The 12,097-nt window shown below is 44.6% G+C and overlaps 1 protein-coding gene across 11 annotated transcripts in view; it reads right to left on the bottom strand.

Annotated features, from left to right (window-relative positions):
* Dst (dystonin) overlaps nucleotides 1-11,885 on the bottom strand; it is a 196,767-nt gene extending 184,882 nt beyond the window's left edge. For 8 of the 11 annotated variants that reach the window (XM_029539061.1, XM_029539063.1, XM_029539062.1 and 5 more), the window contains exon 1: nucleotides 3,255-4,353. In XM_029539061.1, the coding sequence (XP_029394921.1) occupies nucleotides 3,255-4,013 (759 nt within the window). In that variant the 5' untranslated portion in view covers nucleotides 4,014-4,353. Of the gene's footprint in view, nucleotides 1-3,254; nucleotides 4,354-8,330; nucleotides 8,424-9,614; nucleotides 9,693-11,164; nucleotides 11,264-11,799 lie in introns of those variants that run through there. The other 3 variants (XM_029539067.1, XM_029539066.1, XM_029539069.1) reach the window with 3 other exon arrangements.
* Nucleotides 11,886-12,097: the final 212 nt, after the last annotated feature.

The following is a 12,097-nucleotide window of genomic DNA, read 5'->3' as shown; positions in this document are numbered from 1 at the left end:
TATTTTCAAGAATCTACCCACATTAATCTCACACATGGTTAGGTTAGAGAAGCCATGGTCTATAAGGAGAGAAACCAAGGGAATGGCAACTGTATCCACCTAACAAGACTGGGATGAAGTGGGTTTTGTGAAACTGAACAAAAACTATGTGTGAGAAAAGCTAGCGGGTGAAGGTAGAGCCCATGCCAAGGGGTATGGTAAGCATGAGTGTGCACAGCAGGTATTGTGCCATGGGATATAGGACATACACAACACACACACACACACACACACACACACACACACACACACACACACTAGTGTGCACAGCAGGTACCATGCCACCGGATACAGGACACAGGAGTATGCACAGTAGGTGGTCCCTTTAACCACAGGCACTGAGACAGCCTGTGTACAAGAACCACCTGAGCTTTGCTGCCTGTGTCAGTCACTCCATCCTTCACCAATGATCCTCCGAGCATCAGCTCTTGTTCTCATTTCTTCTAGTGGTTTCCCTCAGGACACTTGCTTTAAATTAAAGTAGCCTCACTGTGCTGCCCAGGGTAAGGTGCCATGGCCATTCACAGACACAACCGCATTACGAATAAGCACATGAGTTCTGATCAGCTCTATTTCTGTACTGGGGTGGCTTACTGCTTCTATGCCAAGCAGTCCACACCCTACTGGGCATAGTGGACAATTTCCTGGAATTTCTGAGCTTAAGCAAAGCCCCTGCCTCAGCTGGCTTGGAGATCAGCAACCACTCCCAGGTAGAACAGCTTTGACAATGTAACAGACATCATGCCATTAAGTCAGAGACTGTATCATGCTATATTATCTTAGAACCTATTTCATCTTTTGAGTTTTCTTTTCTTCAATCTGTATGCAGACTACCTATTTGGCCTATTTCATACAAATGCTTCGGTAATCTAAAGACATAACATGTCTGAAAGCATTTTCCAATCTCAAAGCATCACACAAATTTAATACCCATTGCCCCTTTGCACAATCAGCCACCTGTCCCAATACGCATGTGTGCGTATGAGATGCTCATTGGGCACGTGCGAAAGGGGAGCTGTGAGCCAGGAATGCCTCTCAGCACATTATCACAAGGGATTAAAGGAGAGACAGGCTGGTCATCTGCACGGCGAATGATCGATGTCACAAGACCAGGGCAGTTCAGACCAGGTTAAGAGGAGCTCAAAGAGATGCTCCCTATTCTATTTCAAAGTCCTCAAAAGTCCTCAAGGCCAACCCTGCGCACACAGTGAGGAAGCCTGAATCGGGTGAGACAAATATGAAGGATAAAACAAGGTAGATGAACAATGGCTGTGTAGCTCACAAGCTATTTCTGAGGGGGGAAAATACTACTGTAGGGGCGAGGTCCGTCACCTACATCAAATCCATGAAAAGCAGAGTCCACTGTCACACAGTTAGGTAGACAGTTCTGATCAAACACATTTATGCTGACATGAGAAAACACCTGTAAGGATACAAGAAGAATGACCCCAGACAAACAGCCACGCTGTTGATGCTGACTCTTTCTGTATGCCAAGATAAACAGTCTTTATTGGGACTAGAGGAGACGAAATGCCAAGGAACTTAGGCCAAATCGTAGCTCCCTCTCTCTGCCTTGATCTAGGAGATGCTACACGCCACTGTAGCACAGTCACCTAAGAGATCCAACTGTCAGCTACACACCAGCATAGTGCAGCCACTTAGCACATCCAGCTGTCAGCTAAGTCACACACCACTGTAGCAGTCACTTAACAAACCCAACTGACAGCCTTGTGATATTTTCACATGTATTTTCCAATGAAACTTAACAAAACAAAAAACTCATTTGGTAGAACAGATCACAAAACCCTTGATATGAGAATTACAAAAAAGGCTCACTAAAGAAACAGGTTTTAATGAATCCCCATGAAGAAAAACAACGACCACCACACAGAGCTTACTTGATGGCAAATTATGAGGGAGATAAATGTAAGTGACATTCATAAACATGGGCAGCTTATTTGCTTTCTTATGCACTGGCCTTTATGCCAGACCTGCCCAGAGAATGCCTCCATGGCTTGTTTTCCTTTTAAAATGCAACCAGTGTAAAACATAAACAGAACTTCATGAGGCAGAACACTGGCAAGGCCTGTGGTGTACACAAACAGGAATTCAGTCACCAAGGTCAACAATGACTATGCACACGAACCCTAGTAAAATCTCCTTTGGTATCTGCCCAGGGACCCACACTGGTGATACAAGGACCTGCCCAGGAAGCTGAGCATCACGGATACCATTTACACCCAGACCTTTCTGGGTAAAAGATAAAGTTAGGGAAAGCTTAATGGGGGGGGGGGGGGAGCCCTGATTTAGTAACTCAGAGAAGTCATTTAGGTAATTCACTTCCCAGGGAAGTAAATTATACTGATCCAATTACATCTGAAAGATAAGTAATTTGTCCAAAGGTAAATATCAATGTCAGGGAAAAAGAGCCCAGCTTCCTGGCAGCCTGAGTCACATCCCAGTCCCAATGACATGCTGCCCCAACAATTTCTGATGTCAAACAGGGGTCATGGTATTTGGGCAAGCTAATGTTTGCCTCTGCCCTCAGCACACAGAAGATGGAAAGCAATTATGTGAATGTTCTTGCATGACAACTGATAAAGAGAGCTGGAATCTGGCCTCTTGGACTATAGAACAGAAGTCAGAATGTGGAGGACTGTACTATGTGCTACAGGGTCACTACATATTTCTTTTTAAACAATACTTTGTATTTTTATTGGCACGGTGATTGAACCTATTTGGGAACCACAGTGTGTATATGTATAACTGGCAATAATCAAATGGGCACTTTAGGCAATCTATAGTCTCAAATGTTTGTCTTTTTTTTTTTTTTTGGTATATGTTGGGAACATTAAAATCCTCTCTGCTATCTACACTGAGGTATTCAACTGTTTTCTTATTTAACTTTCACCTATCACAGAGCTAAGTTTCTATAGACTATTACAAAAGAAAAATCAAGAGCCATGAATGAAAGACATCAAGCCTAAGCGGCCTGCTAAGCCAGCGCTTTCCCAAGTTCCGCAACGATAGAATGTAAGTGCTATTTAAAGCAAGGGTAAGAAACATGGGTCACAGGCAAGAGAAAGTCGCAGTGTTGACATATGAAAACCCTTTACCTTTGACATGGGCTAATACGCAGATGGCATTTTTGAGACGCTGCTACTATAGAGTCTGGTGTGAGGAGGAGGAGGAGCAGTCACTCCAGTGCCGCTTACCTGGCATCCATCGTCCCCAGGTGCATCCTTGGAGACACAGGACACGCCAGCAGAGAGGGAATGGTACCTCCTTTTTGTGAGCTGATGATGGTGAGCTCCGAAAGGGCGACCTCTCTCATCGTCGTCCTGTTCCGGGACACTGTTACAGCTTTTTGAGAGGTTTCCCACAAGTGTACTGTTTTTGAGGGACTTCTCTGTGACACAAAGAATGGGACTTGAGCTGGCTGCCGTTTGGGAAAGAGAAACATCGTCTTTTCTCAGGAATGTTCTGTGTTTTGAGTTGACATCACCCAAGTGTCTCTCCGTCTCTGGGCAATATGGAGAGCTATCTTCTGAAATCGTCTTGTCCGGGAGGCTAACTCGGACTTCTGAGTATCTCCCCCAAGCAGAGTTAACTGTCACTCGGTGGGGGCGGCCATCCACAGGGCTGGGCAGAGGTTTCTGATCACCGTGCCCTGTGGCCGCTCTCTTCCCCAGCTGCACAGCATCTTCCTTAGTGGGGCTTGCGGCAGGGTCCTCCCTCAGCGGTTCTCCGGAGGACACAGCTGGCTGTCCCCAGGCAGGCTGACTGACACCCTTCTTGCTTTCTCTTTCACTGCTTTGCCCCACCGGCTCGGTGTCATCTACAACTTTTTGGCCAGGCTTTCTTCTGAAATACTTTCTTCCGGGAGAGTATTTTTCAGGACTCAAGGGACTTTTGGCAGGATCGAAATACGGCTCTTCTTTCTCAGCCCGCACACAGCCACAGACATTCCCCATTTGATTCACGGGCACTCACGGCTCCACGAACTCACTCATTTCAAAATCCGGGGCTTCCAGGGACCCGCTCCACCAAGTCCCGAGACTCCACTCTGACCTGTAATTCCCAGCAGGCTGTGTGACCATCCTCTTCAGCCCAAAGCCATGTTGCTTATGAGAAAACCTCTTGCAAGAAATGCTGTGGCTCCCTGCCAGCCCGTCCTGTGTCTTATTAGGCACTGTGGCTCATTCCTGGCCACCAGTCCTCTCACACAAACATGACTGCTCACAGTCAAATCAGACCCCAGTGAACTTCCACGGCAAACCCTGAAGCTCACTCCGGAGACGACGGCCCTCCAGTTAACACTGTGCCTTCTGAAGTGCACACACACACACACACACACACACACACACACACACACACACACTATCAACAGCTGCATTAACCTCTGAAGCTAAGCAAACAGAAAGTAAACACAGTCAAGAGACTTGCTAGCAAAGTGCCCTTCAAGTTCAGTCTCAAAGTGCCTTTCAAACTCAAGCTCAGGGAGCCTCCCCTGGAAACGTCAACTACTTTTAGGGTCCATGCACAAATAAATGAAAAGCTTATGAGAATCTAGTGTTAAGACCAACTCAGAAAAAAGTAGCATAAAGGTATGATTCAACAATTGGATGAAGGGAAGATAAATACTGAAAGCCAAAAATACCTTTAATTATATCTAAAGCTGGTCTTTTAACATGGCTTGAGATAGTGTTCAAATCATAAATCTCTGATTATCTGCTCACTAGGATAGGATTGCCACATGACCAAATAACTACGTGACGGGATTTAAAGGGGGAGCACTTAGCTAAAGGAAGTGTGCGCACACTCTGACACATACATTGGGGCAGTTAAACTTTATGCTCTGTAATTGCACTTGGGTTAAATATTAAACAGCTTTAGCAGGGTCAAGGTGGGAAATTAAGAAGTCAGTATGGACTCAATACTCTGAGCTGCTTGTATTCCTAACCTTGAGTCACAGACACAGTGCAAAGGAAATCCGTGTGACAGGGAAGATACTGTCACACAAGCCAAAGTCAGCTGGAAAGTCGGTCACTGCCTTTCCTGGGGTAGTCTTTCACAATAAGAAAAAGAACTCAACGTGTTTTACTGAGGAGGGGCTATCCAGTCAAGGGTCAAGTCGACACACTGATGTTAAAGACGTCTGTAACCTATCTGTATTGTAAGGGTTTTCTTAATCATTTAGAAAGAAAATTAAACGTTATCCAGTGATATATTCTAGATGAAGGCTAGGGGGCAAAAAGTCTTGGGTTTGTTTGTTCTTAAGTTTTCAATGTGTACAAGGACAACGAACACCGTTTGAATGTGGAATGGCTTCTGTGTGTGCTGCCAGGGAGGGGAAGCAGGCTGGGATTGGCACACCCTCCACCCTTCCCTCCGGCCCTGCCAAACCAAGCAACTGTCCAGGGTTAAGTCACACGCCCTGTGCCCTTCCAGAAATGGCTCAGCCTTTGCATCTGCCTGGTAACTGGTACTTTTACAGTCTTCTTCTCCAATGCCCTGCCAGGCCTGGCACAGACCCTAAACTTTGCTTCAGACACTTCGAATTGTATTTCCTCCGCCGATGGATATACCACCCTTGGTTACGCTAACTTTAAAGAATCCTTTAACAGACAGCACACTGTACCTCATCATGATCTCGAATACAGTGGTTTATGACATGAGACCACCAGGAGTATAATTCCTACCTTCTGAATGTCAGACTGAAAAACAGATCCAATCTGTGATGCTCAAAGCAGTATTTTAAAAACCTACCACTTCTGTAAGAAGAGACAAACTTTGCTATATTCATACAATGAGTAGAGGAACTAAAGGCTGTGACACTCTGCGTGAGGTCGGTCACCACTCTTCTTCCTGGGCACAGCCAGGAGTTCTAATCTACGACGACGATCAGCACAGCACCAAGAAAGGCTTTATTTCATTTACATTTTACCCAAACAACCGTATTCAAGCTGTCAATCCTCCTGCCTCTAATCCCTGATGTGGAAACACAAGCAGTGGCTGACTTAACAGGTCATTCTTAAACAACCCTTACCGTTAACGTTCCTCAAATGTAGAGCCTATATGCTCTACATCTAATCCCCATTTACCGACATCCCCATCTGTTATTCCCTTCTTCCTACAGTAAGGAGCTGGGGACCGTTGTCCCCGGCAGCATTTCAGATTGCTGACCATCCCGCTATGCTCCCATTTTTCTTCTGAGGCTTCATCCATTCATTTTTCTGTTGCCTTCCACATCTCTCTGTATATTCCTATTCTGTCTCCACAACAAGACCTGCTCCTGCATCCTCTGAGGACCTCTCTGACAGAGAAGCAGCCACTTCTATGCTGTTAATTCGCTGACATCTCAGGGCTGCTCTGCAGCAGAATGGAACACAGGACAGTTCACTAACCCTTCTAACTCATCCGGACAGTAGAACGTCTTCCTCTCCACCACCCCAGATCTCACGCTATGATTTCTTCAAGTTTAACCTGAGCTCTCTTCTCCACTTTCTATACTCTGTGGCCAAGTTAGTTTCTTCTTTTCCCTTTCCCTTTCCCTTTCCCTTTCTCTTTCTTTCTTTCTTTCTTTCTTTCTTTCTTTCTTTCTTTCTTTCTTTTTCTTTCTTCAAAATATCACCTCTTAGATAAAATTTTTATCCCCACCTGGTCTATATCTCTCCTGTCTGAAAGCATTTCTGTGTCTTGCCCTCCCCCCACATACACACTATGACAGCCTCACTTCCATCTCGTTGACATAGAATTATCAATTTTAAAATCATTATTTTATTTATTGGAGGAGGGAACACTTATTAAAGTCAGTTCTTTCTACCATGTGTACTCCAGATACCAAAGTCGAGTCTTCAGATTTGTCAAGAAGAACCCTTACTCGCTGGGCCATCTCACTAGTTCATCACACTTTGTTTGTTGGTTTAAACACACTTTCCCCCTCAAGCCTACTAGAGTGGCCAACAAAACAAAGAATAAAAAATTCGAAGAATAAAATTCTGTTTCCCTCTGCTGAGGTCCTTTAACTGCCCCCTAGTGATCTCCACTTAAATTTCAGACACAACCTGTCTGAGCAACCCTGTGATGAAGTAGCTGGTTCCCTCCAGGGAGAGTCTCGGACTTTCCCCTCTGGGGTCCTTGTAGTTTCAACCCTAATTCAAAAAGCACTGGACCTAATCCACCGAGTCCGAAAACAACTGAGGCGGTCTGCATGAATATAATGTCTGGATCATTTCTACTTGGATGTCATACAATTCTGGTAAAATGGCTGCTTAGGTCCCACAAGCAAGCCCCCCATGCCTGGGTTTAATGCTGTGGTCTCTTAATTCTTCCTTGGGTAGGGTCTTCTAGCAATGAGGAACCTTACTGCTGTGGAGTCTTGGCTTGAAGTTAGTTAGTGACTGGCTTGCCCGGACTTCAGCAGCCCCGTTGACTGGACACCTTCAGTACCAGTCCAATAGGCAGGCTGCTTAAGACTATGCCTCCACGTACCTGGCTCCCTCCAATTCCCGACTGCTGGGACTGTCCAGCGGCCTATCAGGCCTGGGGCTCGCTAGCCACCCTCTCTAGACCTTTTCATGTTGCTCAGATCCGGTTCCCAAACAAACTCCTTTATTTTTCCATTAATACTTTCATAGGTTTTACTCCCCCTGCCTCCTTTTTTAAGATTGACTTTAAGTCCTCACTTCCTTTCTGAAGATAAGCTGTTTACTTCCCCACTACTACTGAGGGTCTTAAAAAATGTTGTGAGACTATGAGCAGTTAATAAATTAAAGCAAATTACAAAGAGGGGTCACCATAAATCAAATTACAGATTTCTTTTGAAACACAATCACTGTCCCCAGATCTGCATAAGGCACAGCTGTTGGTGGCACTGTTCTAATCTGGCTCTTTAGAGTACACCTACTGCCATCTAGTGCCTAGCACAGGAAATTTAATTTATTTACAATAAGGATAAAATTACTTTAAGGATTTTGAGTCATAAAACTCTTTAAATGGCTAAAACAAGTAATTCTGCTCAAAGAACAAAAGAAACACGTCTGCATTTATGATAGAGAAAGCCCTGCCTCTCAACTCTAAGATTACCACAGGAGGCCTTTAAAGGCAGCTACAGAGGCTCACAGAGACCAGGACACAAGTTGCCATCCTCACAGAGTTATCAGAATAACTTAGTTATGAAATTACCCTGAAATCCATTATCACTCAAAGGATGTCAAACCCCTGCTCACGGACCACCTGAAAACCAGCCGCGAGACGTAATGACGGCAACAAAGACAAAGTGAACTCACCTGAAAGTGCAGAATTATTGTCCAAATTAACCCCAAGGTCAGCTTAGGATTTCCATCTGTTATGTCATCATTTCTGATATTCACCAACTTCACCTGTTTGTAGGTGAGAGACAGAAACGGCGATTATTATACACCAGCACGGGTTCTTGTCGCCTACAAAGGAACCGCTAAGTTATGCAAAGAACACATAGGTCACCAGATGCTGCAGCCTTCCCTTCCACACTCTAGATGACAAACACATCTAAACCCAAACTGGGTACTGCTGGGGCTCTCTCTCCTAGAGCACGTACCAAAAGTGACCACTTGTCAAAAATATGATGATGGCGCCTGGATAAATAGTATTTATGACCTTAAAATGACAGGACAATCTTCTTTTGAAATGAACTTATCTTACTCTTCTAATCAAGCAGAAAATGAACCAAGTTTGACAAGTTTTCTATTGTATGTATTTCTATCGTGTGTACTTAAGTCACTGAGTGAGTCAGCTAGAAGCTGAGCAAGCATCAAAGACTCGTGCAATCCTCAGAACCACAGCTTATCAACTGCTGAGCTCCGACATTCAGTAAGTGCGATGATTCCCCAACACTCACTTCTACAAAAGAACTGAGAACCTGAAGTGAACACCAAAATTTATACGTTATTATGTTGGACACTTTTGTTCCTTATTTTAGGGAGCACGATGGAGGAAGAGAGAGACTTTGCCATCCTTGTCCCTTGTCATGTGAGAACACAGGCTGCCCTTGCCAGATCCAGAGTCTTCATCTCCAACTCTCAGCCTCTAGAACCACAAGGGATGAATCCTGTCCTTTATGAATTACACAACACAAAAGCTGCACAAAGCGGACCGAGCCGTATGACAAAGAGCAGACTGGTATACCAGGAGTAAGAAGCTGGCTAGCATGATTTCTAGAAGGAGGGTGTGAACTATGAAAATATTTTAAGAAACCCAGTGCAAAATGTTAACTGTTGCCTCCGCCCTACCGGGAGCTGTGGTGCACGCCCACATTCTTGAAACACTGTTGCTATTCAAATGTTTATCTGCTTAGGCAGCCTCATCCCAACTCCCCCCAGTGAGACTTAGCCCCTATTAGTCACTATTTTTCTGAGCTCACACCACTTCTTTTTCTTAGCAACAGGCATTTGAAAACACTGTTAAATATTTGCCTCAGTAATGGCCCAGGATAATCGACACAAGTCAGACCCAGTTAACCCTTTACATTCCGTGACTCATTCCTCGGCAAACTTATTTAATCACTTCACCCTAGAGTCTGAAAAATCTCATACCTGGCGTCTTTTCAAATAGTCGAGTGCAATCTGTACATTCTGTAGCCTATGAAAGCGCATTCGACCCTTCTCTCGGGGCTAAGGAGAGAAAATGGAACGTGTGAAAAATTACAGTTTGTAACACCACTGACCATGCGAATTTAAAGATACTTTCTGCTCATCTTAATATTTTTAAACTATTTGTTAAGTAGGCACAGCAACTTTTTTAAGAGGCTCTTAACTCTTCTCTTTTCTCTGGGACTGAATTTTAAGGATGAGGGGCATTTTCTAAATTTATTTTATACATATGCTGTACTCCAGATGCTTCATGTAAACAGAAGGAAAGCCACAGAGCTCAGAGACCTCTAGTGCTCGCTAACAGAACCACCCTGGCCAACTGGTGCTTAGCTATGAATCCATAAAGATACTTCTCTATTTTACTTCTTATAGTATACACTATTAGCAAGACAAGTTTTCTAAATGTATTTATGGATTTACGAAAATGGTAAAACAACATGCAATTAGTACATTAAAAAAAACACACACACACTAAGGAGAAAGACAGAGGTTTGTTTAGCAGTGACAGAGGAGGGGGAAAAGCAACTCGCACTACTCGCTATGTTTCCTCTGTACGTCACTGCATCCAGTCTTTCCATGAAGCTGGATGTGACACAGGCAGAATGGACTATGTACTTCTGTGTTACACTAGATGTGACTGTTTTCCTAGTCCCAGGAAAAGTGACAAATCACAGTCATTTTCCCTACTGCCATTTTCCACATTAGCAGAGGAAAAAAGAAAAGGGGCTGGAATTTTCCCCATGAAACAGTCTAAGAACAAAAAAGGTGTAAGAGACTGATTCCCTCCCTCTCACCCACGAGCTGTCGACATCCGAGGTGTCGAGATAAAAAGACGGCACACCACGAAGGGAAGGGACGTTTGGTATCAGGGGAGAGATGGTGCTGGGTATTCACCAGTTGGATTTATAGAAGCACGTCTCCCACGGAAATCAGGGTGGTGGGATGCTGGCGACCAGAGTTGCTCACGTCTCTGCAAAGGCGCCTCACCTGTGTCAGCTAAATGTCAGTCAGACCGCCCTGTGGATTCTATGGGACACAAGACAAAGTCTTGTCCCCTTCTGCACCCCACAGACAAAGAACAGCCATCTATGCCAATAAGTTTGATTTAAAGGAAACTGTGAGCACCTATGCCTCCCTCCCCTCAAAAAGAACAGTAAGTTGTCATGTTCAAAAACGTCAATTCCAGAAGGGAACAGATGCGCATAAAAATTAGTATTCTAGTTATCAGGGCCCTATGTTTATACAGAGCATAAAAAAACTCTACAATAGCAGGGCACAGTAATGTATGAACATGTTGGCCATTTCAGCTCTGAAGATAAATTTAAAGAGAAAACATTTCCTCTGCCCAGTTTGTGAATGTGCGCGTCACACACAGGCCTGGGTCCCTGTCTTTACGCTAGAGCTCCCGTGAGTTACCAGCCTGCCGGGTTAGCACTGCACACACCTGCACACACGGCCCTGCTAGGTTAGTGAGTTACGGGGGTGACACCTACCCCCTTGTCCTCATCCTCCACCTCCTCATGCTGCGCACACTCGCATGCTGCTGTTGCACTCACCAACCGTAAGGTCTTCAAAAAGTCTCGCTCCCTTGGCTAATGAATATAACAGACAGAAGACAGGACAGCAAGGAGACAGACAGACGACAGACAGACCGGGAATGAAAACAAGAGCATGAGCGGAATGCAGTGAGGGAGAAGAGGTCACCGAGCAAGGGAGCAATGGTCACATCACACGAAGGGAGGTGATGCCTGGCTTAGCCCAGCACTCAAAAAGGATACTTTCTCCCTTGCTATACGCAAGTCTTTCCATGTGTGGTTATACAGCACCTCTGACTGACTTTAAGTCAATACAAAACAACCCAAAGGTTCAAAAAATAAAAAGAAGCAGAAAGAAAAATGGTATGTTAATTATAGAGCCTATAGAGAAAGCAGCATCTTCAGGTCCCCGTTCATGTCACAGGAAGATGGATGCGGAAGCAACTGAACAGCACTGACTGTTTTCTTCTGGCTGAACTCGTGGTTTGAAGCGCAAGTGCTGCAAACGCCTAACGTCTGTGCTGCAGGCGCCATGGTCACGTGTGTATGGAATCATATGCTCGGCAAAAGAAATCAAGAAACATCACACTTACCAAGGTGTCTCCAGACAGAACCTCCAGGAGGGAGATCAAATTGTGCCCGTCCCTCAGATCCTCGTAGAGATCGTTCACATGCTTCCGAACCTAAGGCGACAAAGTGGCCATCTTTAGTCCTGCAGCTCAGAACGAACCAGGCGGGGTTAATAACAGACATGCTTTATGGGGTGTTCACCTACGCACCTATTTTTTTGTTTTATTCTCTCATTACTTGAAAATAATTGTAAATTTAAAACCTAAAATTATGGTTTTCAGGGTGACAATATATAAAGACAACAAGAATTACTACTTTTTA

The sequence above is a fragment of the Mus pahari genome, chromosome 5 (assembly GCF_900095145.1).
Source record: "Mus pahari chromosome 5, PAHARI_EIJ_v1.1, whole genome shotgun sequence".
NCBI lineage: Eukaryota > Metazoa > Chordata > Mammalia > Rodentia > Muridae > Mus > Mus pahari.
This window is presented reverse-complemented; position numbering and strand designations above follow the sequence as displayed.